Source organism: Mya arenaria, chromosome 1 (assembly GCF_026914265.1).
Source record: "Mya arenaria isolate MELC-2E11 chromosome 1, ASM2691426v1".
Lineage (NCBI taxonomy): Eukaryota > Metazoa > Mollusca > Bivalvia > Myida > Myidae > Mya > Mya arenaria.
This window is the reverse complement of record NC_069122.1, coordinates 31,740,895-31,760,844: the sequence shown is the minus strand read 5'-3', so window position 1 is coordinate 31,760,844 and position 19,950 is coordinate 31,740,895. Positions and strand designations below refer to the sequence as shown.

Below are 19,950 nucleotides of genomic sequence, written 5' to 3'. Positions count from 1 at the left end.
ACTTCCGTAAAACAAAAATATATGTGATTGTTATAAAGCCCAAGTATTGCAGTGATTAATGTAGCTTTTACCTAAACTGAAATCTTACTCAAACTTACTGAAAGGCTTTTGTGAGACATAAAGCAAAACAATCCTTTACTTTTGTAGCAACAAACGTTAACAATCTGCTACCTATCTGACACAATGTGCCGGTGTATCCTGGAGCACAGTTACATTGAAACGAACCAACCAGATTAACACATGTCCCGTTATGTTGGCAAGGGCCTGATTCACACTCATTGATGTCTGAAACAGGATTAATAAAACCACATTATCCCATTGTCTTCCTCACTAACGATCGGAGCTAATTTGACTTTATTATTAAGTATGCCAGGGAAAACTTAAAACACTAAGGCATAAAGTGAAACAGTGAAATATCTTCCCCGCTAGGTAAAATAGTTTAGACGACATTAGTATCCCTGTATTTATCACGTTATACTTACCACGTGGTTAAACTTCATATGTAAAAACAACGCGGTATAAGTATTCCGGATAGTGAACAACCGGACAAGGTCGATATGCACCAACGCATCGAAAGTTTTTATTTTAAACTTTACTTAAAATATATTTATACAAAAGCCATGCACCTGTTCCACAGTGGGCATCCTGATACCCAGGTTGACACGTGCAGTTGTACACGTCTATACCTTCCAAACACAGACCACCGTTTAGACAAGGTTCCGACGCACATTCGTTTATATCTGAAATAATAAATAACAAAATGTTCAATATTAGTCATTCAATAAAAGCATTGTTTACATCAAATATGAGAACAAATTTGGACAAGAACTTTGGGTAAGCCCTTAATCATTGGAACTAAAATATATTCTGTTAAAGTTTGATTTCAAAGTATGCTTAATTATCTCCCGTTTATATATAAAATCATAACAGGAGCGTCATTATGGTGTTATTCATAAATGTTATCCATGCTTAAAGATAATCGGTTATCCATACAAATTTAACATAGGAAACAATATCGATGTCAATATATAAAAATCACTAACACAGCTTTGCATCTTAATGATAAATGGTTTACTTTAAATGAACGAATATATCTTTTCGTCTTCATGGTGAATGGCTTACTTTCATTGATTGCGATTTTAATCAATGATATGAGAACAACCAAGCCTTACCTAATATGAATTTTAAGTGTAATTTCACCAGCTGCAATTACCCAAATCCCTCTGTTCACATACTATTTGAAAAGTAAGTGGTATCTTCATCGACCTATACTTTGTCTGTCAAAAAGTAATCAGAACATCTGTGACCTATGCTTCAAAATTGAATTTTATAAAAAAAATATACCAATTTCGCAGCAACTCCCAGTGTAACCTGCACGACATATGCATGTGTATGTGTTGTTTCCATCCACACACGTGTTCTCGGCACCACAGGGCGAGGATGCACACTCATCGATACCTATATGGTTAGGTTCATACACTATGAATTGTAAGAACAATGCAATGGCATTGTTTTAAAAAAGTATCGCGGTTACATATTGACATATATACAGAATATTATGGAAGAGGTTAAAACGACCAGATAATGTTAACTTCAAGAATCTGAAGGAAACAACAAATTAATAGTTTTGTCTATAACAATTGATTCAAAGTGTATTTGATAGCAATGTACATGTATAAGGCCAATTTCTAGCACACCGGATAGGCATTTTTGGTGAATTCAGCCGTGCTGGAAAATTCCATCTGGCACCCCCCTATGCCAGATGAGTCACGCGCTGTGACGTAATACTTTTTATTTATTTTATCATACACTTAATGTAACCATTATTATGCGATTTCAATAGATAAGTTCCATAAACATTACCTTGACAAATATATGTCATCAAAACAAAATAAAATAATCCTTAAAAGACGTGATATCGTAGGAACTTATTGACGGATGCAGTAAATACAAATTACTGCGCGTCATGATTTCAGTAAACATCATCGCACGCGCTTTTTGGTGAATTGAACAAAAATGCGCTATTTATGTATTTTCTTCACAAAACAATATGATTTAAGGTATGCTTGAAAAATATATATATCACGTGTGTCCGTTCCGGATAGAAAAATCGGCAAGCCTCGTTACCTGGCAACGCAGGTGCCCTCGGGTCGGATTTTTCTATTCGGAACGGAAACACATGACAGATATTATTAGTCTTAATGTAAATCACCTGTTTCACATATTACACCCGTGACTCCAGCTGGACATATGCATGTAAAACTGTTGATACCGTCCACACATAGACCACCATTTCTGCATGGATTCGGCCGACATTCATCAATGTCTGCAGTCAATGATAAATTATCCACATATATTACACATACAAACAATGTGATTGGTCAACAGTTACTTTATAATACATTTTGACCAATCAATACACTTTTTGGCTAGCAGGGACCAAACCAAAGAAATAACCGTCTATACAATTAGCTACTGATGTATATTGTTTACATAGTCTGGGAATAGTTTGTTTGATAGGTCAACAGTTACTATTAGACACATATTGATATTTATTTACCAATATAATTATAATCCGGATAATATACTCTTTGAAAACACAACATGCACGCAAAGTATGAACAATACATATATCTCATTTAAATCAGATCGTGCCGTTCACGTTACGCTGTGTATGGCGTAAGCTTATGTCGCGAAGCGAGTATTGGGTATCTTTATGGAAGAGATCGGAAAACATTATTTCTAGGACCATATTCATTATCATTCATATCTATGCTCTAACACAGGCCTCCTTGTTCAGTCCACATTGCTTTTTAAAAAAAAATTCAATCAAAACACCTCCATTCTGATCTTGACTTGATTTAATGTTGTTATTGAGGACACAGGTCTGGTGTGGTTGATAGTATTGACACGTGCAACACTGTCATCGTCAATAAACTTTTAAACAAGCATTATATTACATATATCTAATATCTAATTAAACAAATGTTCACAAGATCACAATATCAAAAGTGATATGATTGTGTGTGTGGCTGACCTGTTTCGCACGTTCTGCCTGTATATCCTAGCACACATGTGCACGTGAACATTCCAACTCCGTCCAGGCAGGTAGCCCCGTGCAAACAAGGATTCGGGAGGCAGTCATTAACGTCTGTTGTAATGTATGTTCTATGTTGTAAATTATTTACCACACACAAAAAATAGTCCACATTAACATGCATGTGTTCAATGGTGTGTCCGTGCTTATATTAAAATGTAATGATGCATGTTTAACAAAAATGTGTATCAAATATAAGCAGAATAACTTTTTTTAATTCATTACAGGCGGTAGTTTATATAGAGTAATATAGTTTATTGAGGTGCAAGATCGCGCTATATTTCACTAAGTGATTTCTTAAAAATATATTTCACAGTTTATGATGAAATGCAACGGAAATAGAAAACCATTAGACCAGAAACCAAATAATAAAGAAGTTAAATGAGTTTACTACAACGTTATGAATATGCATTTTCTATACTTGAATACACTTTGTTTTATCTGAATTCAATAAATCGGTATGTTATCTCACTTTAAAACGTCTGATATTAATATATTTAATTGATTTTATAGTAAACTTAAAATGGTGTTTAGCCCTCACTTATCTCGCAGTTCGTCCCCGTGTACCCGGAGTGACAAACGCATATATAGCCGTTAACCATGTCCACACATACACCTCCATTTAGGCAGGGATTTGGAACACACTCATTGATATCTGCGAATAAAGAAATATACAATACTGTTGAGGAAACAACAGGAAAAAGCGTAGGAGCCAATAATTTAACGATGACCTTGATTAGAAGCACAATATAGACACTTAACAAATTTCATTTGACAAAAACATCGAAAAAACAGAAAACAATTGAACATGTTTTAAGCGTGAAACCAAACTATGCAGTTACATGATAGACCAGACAATACAGTTAGTAACGTCATTGTTACTATGAATACGACTCATGTGACATCATTTCATGTATCCGATGTAGTAGTATGTCAAATTTTCCAAATAGAAAATATAAAGGTTAATATAGGTTAAAGGTAACACTGATTTATTTTTCACTAACAAGGCTTTTTATCTTTTCATATCTAACAGCAATGTTCTCACTGTGTTCACAAAGAGTGCCGGTGAATCCTTCAGGACAGACACAGGAAAACTGGGCAACCTGGTCCAAACATGTGGCATTGTTCATACAAGGGTTAGACGCACACTCATTGATATCTGTAACCAAATATTACAATACCGAATAGTTTGAAGAAGCTGATTGTTATACGTATGCATAAATCACTGTTGAAAAACGAAAAAAGTACTTCACCTTTTAACTAGGCAATAGTCATGTTTAGGCACAACACTCAAGGTCAAACATACACTAAAGAGGGACATAAAACGCCACGTGTAAAAACACAAACACAGATAATGTAACTATCATTATATCCTTGCCGATTAATGTTGGCATAGTAAGAAATCACTCAATGAAAAGTCTACATTTAACATGACGAAATGGAAGCCTTACTCCGTCCAGTCACTCGTCGGATGTTGTTTACCAGAAATACATCAGATAATAAACACTTTTTTTATTCATTAAATGGTTGACTGTCAACCGTCGTCATGTAAATTACCTGTCTGACAAAAGGGGCCGACGTAACCAGGTGTACAGCTGCAGTTGAATCCATTGATCTGGTCATTACAATGTCCTCCATTTAAACAAGGCAGACTTGCGCAGTCGTTTATATCTGAAGTTGATAAAATTATCAATTGAAGAGAATATATTCGATAAGAAAATAGACTGTTATTAAATAAAACATCGATGGCTACGCTCACAGTTGTACATGAACTACTGATGTAGTTAGTCTGTGATACTGAATATGTTAATTAGAGATGTCACATTCACATGATAAATTGAATCTGCCTGTGCGTAGTAGGTATAGTTAAAGACATATAAATGTTGTTGTTGGAGTTGATGAATTCTAGGTAACAGCTAAACATGTATGTGTCCTCCTGACGGTATTTTATTTTTTAAACAGATAGTATAAAGTTAAGAATATCGGTAACGCAAGTCAAACTATGGTGGCATATTACTGCCGTAAGATAACCTGATATCGTACACTAATTGTTTCGTGTAAACTACTTGATTTTTCGCGATAATTATCTAACTATCGAATTAATATTCGGGATACTTTTATGGTACGAAAATTATTATACAAAATGTAGAACAAAAAAGACATGAAATTGCCCAGAACTAACACCTAGTACCCTTTTAAGCTATACAACACTAACAGGTTACCAGTTATGGTTTGCGAATTTCACTTTATAACTTCTTAACAAGGTAAGATTCGTGTTACCACTAATTTATAAATGCACTTTTGGCTGTAACTGGTTATCTTGTTATGGTTTGCGAGTTTCACTTTATTAAAACAACTGGTTAACTAGATAAGATTCGTGTGCATCAAAGGGGCATAATAAATACTTTAAGGAATGGTATGTATCAAAAGAAGTGCAGAACGCAAACAAAGAAACAGATTCAAATCTGTAATACAATATCCTTAGAGTTAAGGGTTCGTTTTTTTTTGTTTGCATTATATTGATAGAATTATTCAACGATGATGAGCACGGAAAATGTATAAACTTGATTTTTGAATTGAAGCTATATGGACGAGGCTAGCAGTATATAGCTATAGCGGTTAATCCATGTAGACTCTTAGCTAATAATGCACTAGAATTACTTATTTCGCAGTTAATTCCAGTGAAGCCTGGAGGGCATGCACAGCTGTACTGGCCGATAGCTTGTGAACATGTTCCTCCGTTTCTGCAGGGATTGGATGCACACTCGTCCACGTCTTTGTTTGAAACATGAACATAAATTGTGTTATTATCTGTTTAACCAATAGCTCTTACATAAAATAAATGCATTTCAGTGCTCTCAAAAACAAGAAAAGACTTTAGTTCATTGTCGTTAACATTCAAGTTGCGAAGTGTCAAGGCATTGCAAGGCATTGCACAAATAAGATACAATTAAGAGGTATTGTTGAGTTATTCTCCTTTATTTACATATTGAAGAATCCAGTCGTTGTTTAAAAGAATACATTGAAGCAGGTGCGTTCAAATTTGAGAAGAATTATGGGTTATATAAAAGAGATTCTTTAACAATTTGAAATATGCCGTGTAGGGAATGTACTTTTAAACCTTTAAATCTGTATAGTTTGCTGTGAATCGTGTCATTAGGTCTTTAAAGTCGAAAAAGTTTCTTGACTGTTGGTTCGTGGATTTTACTGCGTCAATATGGAGGCACCTTTTTCGACTTTAAGGACATAACGACGCCATTCTATGAAACAAAAGGTACCAGTTAATAGGTTTAAATAGCACATTCCGTGCACATGATAGTTTAAAAGAAACGTATATATTTCTTAAATGTTTTTGTGTATACTACGGTTCTGCTCTTCTACATATATATGCAATTAACCAAAAACATGTTTCTGGTTGCAACTTATCATCAGTTTAGTATGTATTGCTGACAAGCCAAAAATGAAAAAAAAATCATTGACACTCGATAAAACATAGTGTAAATGATATTTTCATTAATATGATTTCGCTTTTTCTTATAGTATACATCAGGTCAAAACCAAAAGGATGAAAACTATTGTATTTTGAGTATCGTTGAGTCCGGGTTTGAAATATAATAAGGTCATTCCTTAAAGGTTCATATCACATGTGAAAAGCACCGATTTGTCCCTCTTAAGGTGCCCACATCACATAACATACCTGCGCACACCCAATCACACATACCTGTTCCACAATGAACGCCAGCCCAACCAGGAGCACAGAAACACCGATCCGCGATGCATGTAGCGCCATTTAGGCAAGGATCAACGGTACATATCAAATATTCTAAATATAAAACAAAACACATTATGATCTTAAAAAAAAAACATATAAGTTTATTCTGAGTCTGCATTTGAAACAACGTAATCATAGTTCAAACTTTAGTTTTCAAAGGGCCCCTTGCACAAACACGAATGCATGCACATACTACAAAGCAAGATGGGGAGTTACACTCAAATTGAAACTTCTAAAAAGCATTTTCTCTCCACCAAGGTTGCTAAATGTAGTGCTAAATTGGATATGATCAAATGAATAATATATAACAAAGCATACAAATCTTACTGTATCGTGTTTATGAATACATACCATCTGTAGAAACGAAATTGTCTAAAATTATTGCCTCCATTCGTTAATCAGAATACTTGGCCTTGTATATGCTTTTGTAAATTCATGTTACTTACATGAACATACAGAGGTCACAAACGTTTCAATTCCTCATATGAACATACACTTGACATATACGTTAGCTTTCCTTACGTGATCATTCAGAGGACATGTACCATTCCTTATATTATGTACATATAATAAACATATACGTATACGTTACTATCAAATGAATCATTATTACAATGGAATAAACTCGTTTAGCAATCGCCATAAGCTCTAATACTACTTTCTAATAAGGCTATATAAAACAGTACACCAAATGTATACAAATCTTACTGTATCGTGTTAATGAATACATACTATCTGTAGAAACGAAATTGACTCAAAAGATTCCTTGCATTTGTTAACCAGAGATTTGAGCCTTGTTTCACATTGTGTAAGTTCACAGTCAAAATTTTGAACGGTTTTAGTTTTTACATGCAAACGGCAAAACATGGCCACTCATGATCTCTACTGGTTCCTGTTGTTTCGCCAAAAAAAAGCTAATAAAAAAGCCTTACGTGAACAAATCTGACCATCCAATCCTGCGATGCACGTGCAGTTGTAGCTGTTGACGAGATCCGTACAATACGCCCCGTTCTGGCAGGGATTCGGGTCGCAGTCATTTATATCTGTTGCCAAGATGTTATGATAATTTAATATTTCAGTAACTTCAGACATAATGTCTTCCTTCATCAGATACATGATTTTAGTTTAAAAGTTGATTTGGAATTCGAAGTTATTGTCCAAGTAACATATACAATTGTTTGTTCTGGTATGAGCTTCGGCTGTTTTAGTTTTTGGTTTGTAAAGGTTAATGTCCGTTATCCATTATCAAACACGGTTACTAATTTGCAATAGGAGTTATGCCCCAAATACTTGTGCTAGGATTTTATGTGTAAGTATTTCATTTCTTTATTCTTAATACAAAGTACCCAAACACAGAACTAATAAAGCAATGCGTACCTGTTTCACAAAATGTTCCGGTATATCCTGGTGCACATCGACAACGAAATGCCGCCACCAAATCCACACAAGTACCTCCATTTTGACATGGATCTGGCGTACATTCATCCGTTTCTAAATAAATACACACTCGTTACTTAAAGATAACCTGTATTCCTTAATTTCTCATTACCTTCTAAATCGATAGCAAACTTTCAACCAACATTTTCAATCATGCCGGATGTCAGTTTGAATCAAAACGAAAGCAAGTTTTAATGATATTGGATTTCAGTTTTAATCATGCCGGATGGACTTTGTGATTAAAAATGATCTCTTTTTCAAGAAAATACCAATTCTATTTTTTTTTTTACTGACAATTTGTAGTTTCAAATTCAAACCTACTCACCATTTAAGCAAGTTCCACCAGTAAACCCATCCCGACACACACAAGTATAGTTGTTGACACCATCATGACATATTCCACCATTACTACACGGTTGTGATTCACATTCATTCACATCTGCAATGCAAATTATTCGTTTGTTAACAAGTACGATGTTAATTGAAATGTATTGCGAATTTTCCGCCGGCTTGTTTTGAAAACGATAGTTACAAAAAGGAAGCCCGGTTCGAATTATCGTTTAATAGACCCCAAAACAACTTTCTTAGTGCTCAGTGAGAAATGGCTCGCACATGGGAAGGCTTCTAAAAAGTCCCCTTATCAAAACCAATTAATGACTAAAATGAAACTTGGCGGTTGATTACGTTATTAAATGGTAATTTGGCGGTTGTAATTTGCTGAATGCATATTTGGCAATCATTATTCATCAAAATGAATACTGCCGAAAGTATCTTGCAATCTCATTGGTGGACTGAACACTTAAACTATTTCTTAAAACTTAAAAAAACGAAGACGCCATCGGTGTCCGTCAAGGCTTCGGATAATTAAGATATTTAGATTTCAAAATTTTAATTTGGCGGTTTTATTTTGTTGTTTGCATATTTGGCATTCATAGCTCATTTAAGTGAATATAAATCTTGCGATCTCATTGATGGACTTAAACAAAAAAATATTTATAAAATAGAGAAAACGCCTCCGGTTGTCCGTCATGCTACGGATATTTAAGATATTTATATATCTAGTTGTATAAAGTACTTACTTATCCCGCAATGAAATCCAATGAACCCTATCGGACAAGTACAGTTGTAGAAGGCGGTGTATTGGTTACAGGTACCGCCGTTTAAACATGGCGATACTGCGCACTCATCCTTATCTGAATATAAACAGAAAATTAAGGCACCAACGTTCAAACAACAATTAACATATAAATTTTCAACTAGTACGTTTAGGACGTTTATGTTGATATAAAAAACAATTTTCAGTTTTGGTTTCAATGGTTTCAGCAGATTCGAAACCTGTTTTGCTTGAAGTAACAAATGCATGGTTTTGTGTACAGTTTCAACAACATGGCGGGGTTACTGCATTTAGCCATTATTTCTGAACTTTTTCAAAACAATGATACCGCAGATGGTCGTTTGCATGTTTTATATAAAAGGAGTTTCAACACACGTGCTGGAGCACTGTCCGCTATGTTGATTTTCAAAGTGAACTAGTTTTCGGATGGAACGAACCGATGAAACCGCCTCCGATAGGGTTTAAAAACCGGTTTTGGTTTTTGTAAAAAAAAACGATAAAACTGGTTTTGGTTTTATTTGAAACTGTTACAACAAGTACACAGTTTGTGAAACCTATATAAAACCGAAACCAGTTTATTACCAACAAAAACGCTCTTAAGCTTTATCTCTGATAGCTCCGTTAACCTTAATGTTAAAGTATGGTGCGTATTGACCTCATGCCGTATAAATTGAAAGGCATTTTCTTGCTGATTACGAATATGTTGAACAAATGGCCTGAGTGCACATTATAAGTTTATTTATTACGATTTGTATATTTGCTCTCTATTTCAACGGAAATATTGTAGATATTTTGCTATTTCTACAGTACAAAATCATTGTTGGTTATTTATTTCGGTAAGAACAATGCCTTTTTTTTTGGCACAAACTACAAATATAATACGGCATAATCAGGCATTCAATATTCATAGATACATATTTACGAAGACACTAGGTTAAACCCGCTAGAAATAATCTTATACAACATTAATGCCAATTCTAAAGTCAAGCCCGTTAGCAATTATCTTAAACTTATATCATAACAACATTAGGCTTGAACGTGTCAGCAATATCATCACATTTACACGAAAACGCAAGGGTAATAATACAGCTACATTCATGAAAATATTTCGGTTTAACCCGTCAGCAGTAATATGACAGTAAGTTTGAAGTAAGTTCATATAAAGGGATCATCCCATTTAAATGCAAAAAAAAACAATTACTGTGTTATAATTTAAACAAAATATTGTACACGCTTGTCAGACAGCTGTCACATATCACCGAGGAATAAGCATTCGATAAAGAGGCTTGGTGAAATTGCAGCTATTTTTAAAGCCTGTCACCAAGAAAGTATAGAGGAAAATTGTGAAAATATTTTTTTTTATTAGTTTCAAAATATTTCATTAATTATAACTATAAAGTACCAAACGTTTTATAAATAAACTTATAATTACCAATTTGACAAAACTCTCCTTCATGTCCAGCATCACAAACGCACTGAACACCGTTAACAATATCTCGACATATTGCACCGTTCAAACAGGGCTGGGAAATACACTCATTAATGTCTGAAAAATGAAACAACAGCAACAATAAAAACGCTTAAGTTGTAGTATCAACTCTTTACAATTCGTTTAAAATACCTCGCAAAGCAATGGAGAAAAAAAAAAAAAAACGTACCTATTTCACACATTGGTCCTGTGTATCCCGGATTGCATGAACAATTGTATCCGCCGGGAACGTCTATACAAAAGCCACCGTTCCTGCATGGTGCTGATAAACAGGCACTTAACCCTATAAAGACATATCATTAATAATTATGACAGTGCCTTAAAGGAAACTTCTTTTTTATTAAAAAAAAACCACAACACAACGTTGGTGAATCTCTTTTCCTGAAACAAATGTAGGTGTTGCAAATCGTCAGTTTAAGTAAAACAATGCTGAAACCATGCAGGAAATACCCCTTAATGTTATAACCTTGTATTTGAAGTCAACGACCTTTAACTAACGCGATTGAGATACAAATAGCAGATCGCGCTTGCGAGGCGGACAATACTTCTCTACTATAAATACTACGAGGAGGCGTTAATACGATGAAAACGAAGGATGGCAACCGTTGTTCAAGTCCCTTTATGACATTTTTGATATGCTTTTATATTTGAAGAGAGGGCATATTGGATATGCCAATTCGAATAAAATAAAAATCGACATTTGATAATTCATCAATAATTCGCAAAATCATTACGCTCATGTGACTCGTGAAGGCAGTAAACAACTATATATTCTATTTATTCAAAATACTTTCAATTAACTTTCAGATTTTTCAACCAAATCCAGACCTTTTAACAAATTATAAAACCCATATCTTTCGACACCCATCAGCTACTGACACTCACAGACAAAACCCTAGAGCGACACACAAGAGGTCTAGACCAGTAGCATTTGTGTATTCAACGTCAACAGTTACAACGACTGCTTTCTTGCATCTATAATCTTTGGAACTTCCGTCACCTAAACACCTGTTGTATCCCACAGGACTCGGCAAAATATAAAAAATACAATGCACTTTTACTCAGACCTAGTAACAGCACTAAATACAGAATACAGAAACTTTCTGAAAACAAAACGTGTAGACTTAAAGCCTTGACTTTGGAAGAGCTATCAATTACATTACAGTATGCAGGGAATGTTGCCTTCGAAAACCAGTTCACATAAGATACCAGAAAGCTAATAATTATCATGAGTGGGTGTCACTTTATGTCCGGGTATTGTGATGTCCGTTTTCACTCCAACTTCTAACCATAATGACGGTGCAATCAAAAATTTAATTTATCCTTACGTTAATCATAAATATAGAATTCATGCAATGTTCTCAATTAAATGTGTGTGCATTTTCTTCCGTTTAGTATAGCTAACTACTTATATAATGGATAATAACTAAGGGAGACAATCTCGAAGCGGTTATGCTAAACTAAGTATACCAGTAGCTATAATGGAACGCAATAAATATACGTGAAAATAATAGGTGGGTAAATTTATTTTGATATAGATTAACGTTATCGTTTTTTCGTGCATTTCGCTCAGTTATTCGCATATTCGCTCATTTAAACAAACGGCTAAATAAGCGAATATACGAATAACTGAGCCAAATTGCTTCTTCAAAGGGTTCGGTAGCTTTACAATTGATATAACTATTTCGTTAGTGTTAAATAATACTGACAATAAAACACAGCAATAACAAATCACGAAGAAATTTGACGAAAAATTTAACAATTTTCGTCATTTACGAAGGTACAGCCAACAGGACCATTGTCGCTAACGATAACGACATAAATGCCGTGGCATTTATTTGATTTTTGGGCTCGAAAGAACTATCCCTAAAACAATATACGGGCCAAGTCGGTAAATGATATTAGTGTATTTGAATATTCCTTAATATATTATAACATTTATCGAACCAGTTTCGCAGATAAGTCCGGTAAACAGGACAGGACAGGTACAGTTGAATTCTAACGGAAGGTCTGTACATAATCCGTTGTTTCGGCAAGGGTTGGAGGCACACTCATTTGTCTCTGAAAGAAAGTCAGGAAAGACATAATACAGTTATGTTTACTCGTGATTTCAGCCGTTAATCTGCTTGATAAATTTTCATTATTTGCGGTATTTTACCTCATCAATTCGGTATCAAAAATGGTTACTCTCTGATTAGGAGGTCACAAGGCGCAAAGTGTTCGCACTTATGTCGAGACACACTTGTTCGTATCTGAAGCAAAAGTACTACGGCTTCCTTCGTATATAATTGAATCTAATGTATGACGAAGTTTTTGCTTTCAAAAGAACGATTCATTGACAGTAGTTCACAAGTGCAGTAGTTGCAGAGAAAGCTGGTTTCATAAAAGTTTTAGACAATAACTCATTTCCCGCTTAAAAGCCTAAACATTATACTTGAGTAGGGATGGCTCCATGAAAACTTAAAACGGAACATGTCCCCGACCCCCATGGACTGCTGTTCCGGAGACGTGCTAGTTTTATGAAGGTTTAACACGAGAATATGATTTCCCTCTTCCGACACATTATTCCGTAGAACTGCTGATTAAATGAAAGTTTAATTCGAGAACATGTTTCCCCGTTCAAATCCTGCACATTATTGCGGAGTAGGGCTGGTTTCATGAAAGTTTAAGACGAGAACATATTTTCCCATTGAACTCTTTCACATTATTCGGGAGTAGGACTGGATTCATGAAAGTTTAAGACAAGAACATGTTTTTCTCATTGAACTTGTTCACATTATTCGGGAGAAGAGCTGGTTTCATGAAAGTTAAATTCGAGAACATTTTACCCCGTTGAAATTCTGCATATTATCCCGGAGTAGGGCTGGTTTCATAAAGGTTTAAGACGAGGACATGGTGCCCCCTCTCCCTTGAAATCCTACATATTACTCGGGGGAATGGCCGGCTTCATGAAAGTTTTACACGAGATAATGTTTTTCCTCTTTGAAATCCTACCTATCATTTCGGAGTAGGGCTGTTCCTTGTTTTTTTGGATGTATGACTTAAGTTCGTTTTGCCCCTATAAGCTACACATTATTCCAGAGTAGGGCTCGTTTATGTAAATTTGGATTTTTCCCCTTTGAAATCCTACACATAATTCCGGGAAAGGACTGGTTTCTTGAAAGTTTAAGAAGAAAATACGTTTTCCCTTTTGAAATCATGCAAATTATTAGACAATTACATTAACAAAAGCAGATAAATAATTTCGAAAGTATTAACGTGCCCAGGTGTTTTTGCACACCAGTCAGGTAATCCTATATCAGCAGGGAAGAGGTTATGCACACATCAATGCAATGTACTTACCAATTTCGCAGCGAGTTCCCGTGTATCCCGCAGAACAAACGCATACAAAGAATCCGACATTGTCTATGCAAATGCCACCATGTTGGCAAGGTGATGATTCGCACTCATTTGTATCTGAAATAGAAATCACATGATCGCTAAACATTCGCTATGTCTTTATCACAATCTTTAAAATCACTAGAAATATTTAGTATGGAGCATATTCAGAAGTGTGATGGCTGTGTCAGAAACAAATCGTACGTATTTATGAAAATTCAAAAATTGATGCAAGTAATCTTAAGTAGAATAGATAAATCCATTGACTCAAGTTCACTTGAAAACGGAGCTAAAAATGTTTGAACTTATTCCATTTTTAAAAATGCAATAAGATTCAATTGTTGACATTTATCGTATATTTATTAAGATGAAAAACAATATTTGTATTACCATTATGCTGCCGACTTTCAGTTGAAGTAATGAACAAATGTACTCGATATTTACTATTATGTTGCCAACATTTTATTTAAAATTTAAACATATTTACCATTTGCGCAGTTGTCGCCCGTGTACCCCCTGCGGCATGTACACGTGTAGGAATTGACCCCGTCTATACACAATCCACCGTTTAAACAAGGTCCGGACTGGCAGTCATCACTGTCTACGTGGAAATATACGACATTGAACTCCACATACAGAATAATAATTCATACATATTGTCATTACTGTTGTGTTGTTTGAACCTAAATTTTGCAAGTTCTAATTACTTATTACTGAAAGTTTAAACTTCTTATTTCTGCAAGTCCTTACTTCTGATTCTGCACGTCATAACTTTTGAATTATGCAAGTACAGTATTTCAAATTCGTCTTTTAAGTAAAAAGCCAAAGTTTGGTACTAGTGGGGGTTAATTGTTTTCATTTTTAGGACGAAACAGATTCCTTGCTCTGGTTAAAGTCCGTTATGTTACGTTAAAAAATACTCTGAAAATTGCTAAATGCGAATTAAAAAGTTTACTATTTGCATCACTTGAAGTCGAATATCATACAAACAACAAAATGTCATACTTATTTCGCAGCAGGTTCCGGAATACCCAGGGAAGCATGAACAATTAAAATAACCCACGTGATCGGAACACACGCCATTGACACATGGGAATGATGCGCATTCGTTCACATCTGAACAAAAGAAGATATGTATTATAAATGTTATGTTTGTTTTAATTTCTTCACCACCACAATGCAATGTTTAATGCAAAAAAACAAACAAGCAATATTAATATGTAAAGTTTAAATTGGAGGTTCACAAGTTAGAGAACATAGGGCTAACATGTTACATACTAATTTTGTTAGTTAAACAGTATGTATGAAATATGAATTAAAATAAAGCTCTTTCTTTCATGCTTTACGATGAAATATGGGGTTTTAACAGTGAAATAACAACAGTGAAAATATCAATTTGATATTTTCACTGCAAAATAAGGAGTGAAAATATCAATTTTCAGAACTACTTTTAAAATCCTTTGTTATTACATGTACTTGCCTTGGTCAAAACAGAACACTGGACTTCAGTAAATTATGTCAAAAAATGTTAAAAAAAAATAAAGAAATATTTTATAAATTTAAATAAATATATAATTGGAAACTAACAACTTACCGTTTATTACCGGTTATCCCGTTTATCAAACATTTTACTGATCTTTGAAGCTGAATGTTCGAACATTTGCTTTCATTCCAAACAAATTACAGACAAAAGCAACTGTTCGAACATAAATAAAATTTTATAGCATTGTTCAAATGTATTTTGAACTGTTAACCGTTGTAGTACGTAAAATGAGCTTCCTGGAGAATTCACACAACAATTTACAGATAGATCCGATATTTTTTACCCCACCCACATCTCAAAATGTGTCAACAAACTAGTGTGGCATTTACTCTTCTGGAAAACAAACATTTTAAAGCGAAACAGACTGGTCTGTAAGATGACTGAATATTAACTTACTATAAAAACACGCGTATATGCAGTCTTAAACTAAGAAGAATGGTTAAAATCCAATGAGTATCCACATTTGTTTTGCTAACACATTTGACCTTCCAAATTTTCATTCCATAAATAGCGGCGTAGTAATTTGGTTAAAATAAAGTGTTTTCATTATTTTTTGGAACATTTGTGCACTAATAATACTTCATTTTTTACTGTTCATAAAGCTTTGCAATAAAAAACGAGCGAATATTAAGCTATAAGAATGAATAGCAGAGAACTATTTCTCAGCAAACTAAAAGTAGAAAAGTTGACAGCTATAATTATGCATGAGGGGCGCCCCACGGGTAGCGGCATAAAGCCCACCCTTTTCAAAAAAGGGGGTAATTCAGAAATAAATAAAAAACAAATAAAACTCCGAAAATAAGCATAAAAGAAACAGAAAATTTGTTTATTTCAGTGTAAGATCGTATTTAATTTCACTCGTGATCATAAAAAAACTACATTTTCACTCGTGGCTTCGCCACTCGTGAAAATATGTTTTTCTATGACACTCGTGAAATAAAACACGATCTTACACTGAAATAAACAAATATCCTCTATGTAATTCTTACCTATTTCACAGAGTTGCCCGGTGTACTCCCTTGGACAGGAGCAGTTGTAGGAGTTGACTCCATCTAAACACAACCCTCCATTCTGGCACGGCTGATTGGCACAGTCGTCAATGTCTGCGAAAGAATAACATTCAGATGATATACTCGTTTAAATAATAATAACTATTTTAGCTTTTACATTTATGATTCGAGATCTTAATTTAACTTTTGATGTTCATAGTTCCCTTAAAAACACATCCGCTATTAATTTACTGTCTGGGTTGCTACCTGAATCAAGTATTTAAAACAACTTACTTGTATGGCAACGGATTCCGGTAAAGCCATTTTGACAAACACATCGATATCCATTAACCTGGTCTTGACACGTTCCCCCATTCAAACAAGGATTCGAAGCACACTCATTTATATCTGTAAAGAGATGGTACATTATTCATTAGAAACTGTAAGGATTAACGTTCAGAGATTCTTCTTAAATTAACATCCCACCAAACCTTTTCTGTTCAGTGTTAATTATAACATATTATGATCCCTCTAGTTGACCTGATAATCAAGCATTTCCGGACAAGAAACGAACATTCTCTGTACACATAAGTTGACCTAAAAATAAAAGTCCATTGCATTTAAGATTTTAGCACGCTCGTCTCATTTTAACTTATTTTAAAGTTCCTGATGCTGTATACCTTCTATATATTAACTAAATAGAAGATGCAATTTTAATATCCTATTAAAAATTAAAACACCAGCAGCCATTTCTATAAAACTGGGATAAATTGTCGACAGGTTATCTTAAGGCTAGGTTGCAAAATTATATGATTTCATTGATTTATATCATTTTTTGATAATATGGACCAATCGTTACACATTTTGGATTACCTAAACCTAACAAAAGAATGAATAATGTTTATACAATTGTTTGCAGATCCAAAATATGAACGTTTATTTTGAACATGGATATAGTAATATATTCATAATATTGGTTCTATTTTTAACCAAGACTTGGGGACAAGTACATGTCCGTGTTACCATTGAATCGTGTTGTATTTGGGTTCCCCAGTGCAAAAGTGGGTGGGGAAGGTAAAAAACTAAAACTTTTCATAAAAAGTTCATGTTTCATTCAGTTTTGAGGAACGGTCTTTTTGAGAGTAAAATATACATTCATGGTGACATGTTTTAGGGTAGTTAGGAGTTGGACAAATATTACAAAAGAAGATTTATCAGATTGGATCAAAAAGCATTCACATTCTTTCGAAAAAGTCTGTCGACATTTTTACTTTGTATTTGTGTCAAAATGCCCCGGACTATCTAATCAACAATGCCTTGAGAGTTCGTGATGATATCGGTTCAGATCATAACATATTAAAAAAATAATGGAAAATAGTGGATAAAATTTATTTTCTAGTTTAAAAAATGCAAATATTTCTTTTTTAAAATAGCTGCTTTCACCCCAAGGTCTCAAGACATTGTTGATTGGCAAGTTGATAATTTTGTCCTAACCTCATTGTGTATTAAGACATTTCCGTGATAACGTAAATGCTCTTTATTGGAAATCTGATAAATCGTAGTTCGTAAAAATTGAACATCAAAACTAAAAAATGGACTTCTACATATTAAATGTTTGCCCTTCGAACGACGTTTGCATTGTGGCCGGCCATCAATACGTTTCCAATTTTTTTTAAAAACTTATTGATATTAATTGCAATATTTGTATTTTTACCATTTGAAAATGTAATCCTAAAGAAGTACCACTAGCAAATGTCCATACAATGTTTTTGGTATAACAATATTGTATATTTTAGTTTTTAAAGATCCCACTCTCATATTTTTTTATGAATTCGTGTTCAGGTTTAAGCCTGAGCATTAGGAGAACATTTCTTATGTTTGCACGAGTGTTTCAAAGGATTTTCTGCCACCATTATTGAAAAATGCTGAATCATAGGCCAAAATGTTTGTTTTATTATTTCATTATTCTTATCCCTTTAACGTCACTGTTCAGTGTAATAAAGTTATGCAGTGTTTAAAATAAAAAATAAAAGCAACGGCCGGTATTTGGCAACCCTGTCGAACGCCTCTGTCTAGTGTAATGACTGTGATATATGTCTTTACCGGTCCAAACTTCCATGATTTTATGCATTCAAAAATACATCGGTGGTTTAAATTGCCAAACACTTTGTAAATGTCGGCAAACAAAAAGAATCCTGGTTTAATGTTTTCTTGTATATATTCTATGATTTCAAAAAATACTCCAATGTTTCCTCCTATATATTTACCCTTTACAAACCAATATTGTTTATGAATTATAATAAATGATATTTTTTCTTTATTCGACTATTTATGGCTTAAGTTACTGTTTTATAATCTACGTTTAGTAAAGTTATTGGTCACCAGTTTGTTAACTCATCAAGGTCCGTATTTAGTCTGGTATATGTAGTATCAACCTCTGCTTCTGAAGTTGTTAATGTTTAGAGCTCGGTCACATTCCAGGCTGGTCAAAAGGCCTTCACGCACATTTTTCATGTTCGTTTATTGTTCTGTAAGGGTTTTCTTAAAAAGGTTTCATTTCAACCTTTTTAATGTGGTTATCTCTAAAATATACTCGTTTAAAACGTTTTCTAAACCTGTTGTTCTTTCCTTTTTAGTCTGCAGTGTATTTATTGATTTTTCCTTTAGTGCGATTTTTTCTGAGTGTGGCAAAATATGTCATGTTCTCACGTTTTGTTAAACATGACAAAGTTTATTATCTATAAGGCGACCGGTCCATTACAATATACAGACATACAGTATTAATTTAAAATCATAAATGGATAAAGCTCTAATAGTTTGAAATTATTAAGAATTTTATAAACAACTTTGATGTTGCAACATATTTGTTTTATGCTCAACATCAATTAACTTCTTTTAATATAAGGGGAAGTAACTCTTTTCTTAAATTTTTCAGTAGTCTGTTAGAGTGATCTCCCTTTGTTTACATTTGAGTACACGACCTTGAAAGTTGAGTGTTGAAATGAGTGCATCTGAGAAAAGAAAGATTATTTATGAGCTTTATATTGATGGGATTACAAATGTAAGCACCATTTCATAAACTGCAGACATTCCTCTATCTACTGTATACAGGGTTTTGATAAAAAAAATGA

General features: G+C 34.0%; 1 protein-coding gene across 1 annotated transcript in view; it reads right to left on the bottom strand.

Moving 5' to 3' along the window:
* Positions 1 to 19,950, bottom strand: part of LOC128226420 (fibropellin-1-like) — a 61,316-nt gene that overhangs the window by 35,985 nt on the left and 5,381 nt on the right. The window contains exons 2-23 of the mRNA XM_052936300.1: positions 17,114 to 17,227; positions 16,820 to 16,933; positions 15,293 to 15,403; positions 14,775 to 14,888; positions 14,252 to 14,365; positions 12,857 to 12,970; positions 11,079 to 11,192; positions 10,853 to 10,966; positions 9,386 to 9,499; positions 8,632 to 8,745; positions 8,247 to 8,360; positions 7,817 to 7,912; positions 6,819 to 6,920; positions 5,759 to 5,872; positions 4,655 to 4,768; positions 4,143 to 4,256; positions 3,639 to 3,752; positions 3,038 to 3,151; positions 2,213 to 2,326; positions 1,345 to 1,458; positions 627 to 740; positions 172 to 285 (exon numbers count right to left, since the gene is read on the bottom strand). Coding sequence (XP_052792260.1) covers positions 172 to 285; positions 627 to 740; positions 1,345 to 1,458; positions 2,213 to 2,326; positions 3,038 to 3,151; positions 3,639 to 3,752; positions 4,143 to 4,256; positions 4,655 to 4,768; positions 5,759 to 5,872; positions 6,819 to 6,920; positions 7,817 to 7,912; positions 8,247 to 8,360; positions 8,632 to 8,745; positions 9,386 to 9,499; positions 10,853 to 10,966; positions 11,079 to 11,192; positions 12,857 to 12,970; positions 14,252 to 14,365; positions 14,775 to 14,888; positions 15,293 to 15,403; positions 16,820 to 16,933; positions 17,114 to 17,227 — 2,475 coding nt within the window. The remainder of the gene's footprint in view (positions 1 to 171; positions 286 to 626; positions 741 to 1,344; positions 1,459 to 2,212; positions 2,327 to 3,037; positions 3,152 to 3,638; positions 3,753 to 4,142; positions 4,257 to 4,654; positions 4,769 to 5,758; positions 5,873 to 6,818; positions 6,921 to 7,816; positions 7,913 to 8,246; positions 8,361 to 8,631; positions 8,746 to 9,385; positions 9,500 to 10,852; positions 10,967 to 11,078; positions 11,193 to 12,856; positions 12,971 to 14,251; positions 14,366 to 14,774; positions 14,889 to 15,292; positions 15,404 to 16,819; positions 16,934 to 17,113; positions 17,228 to 19,950) is intronic.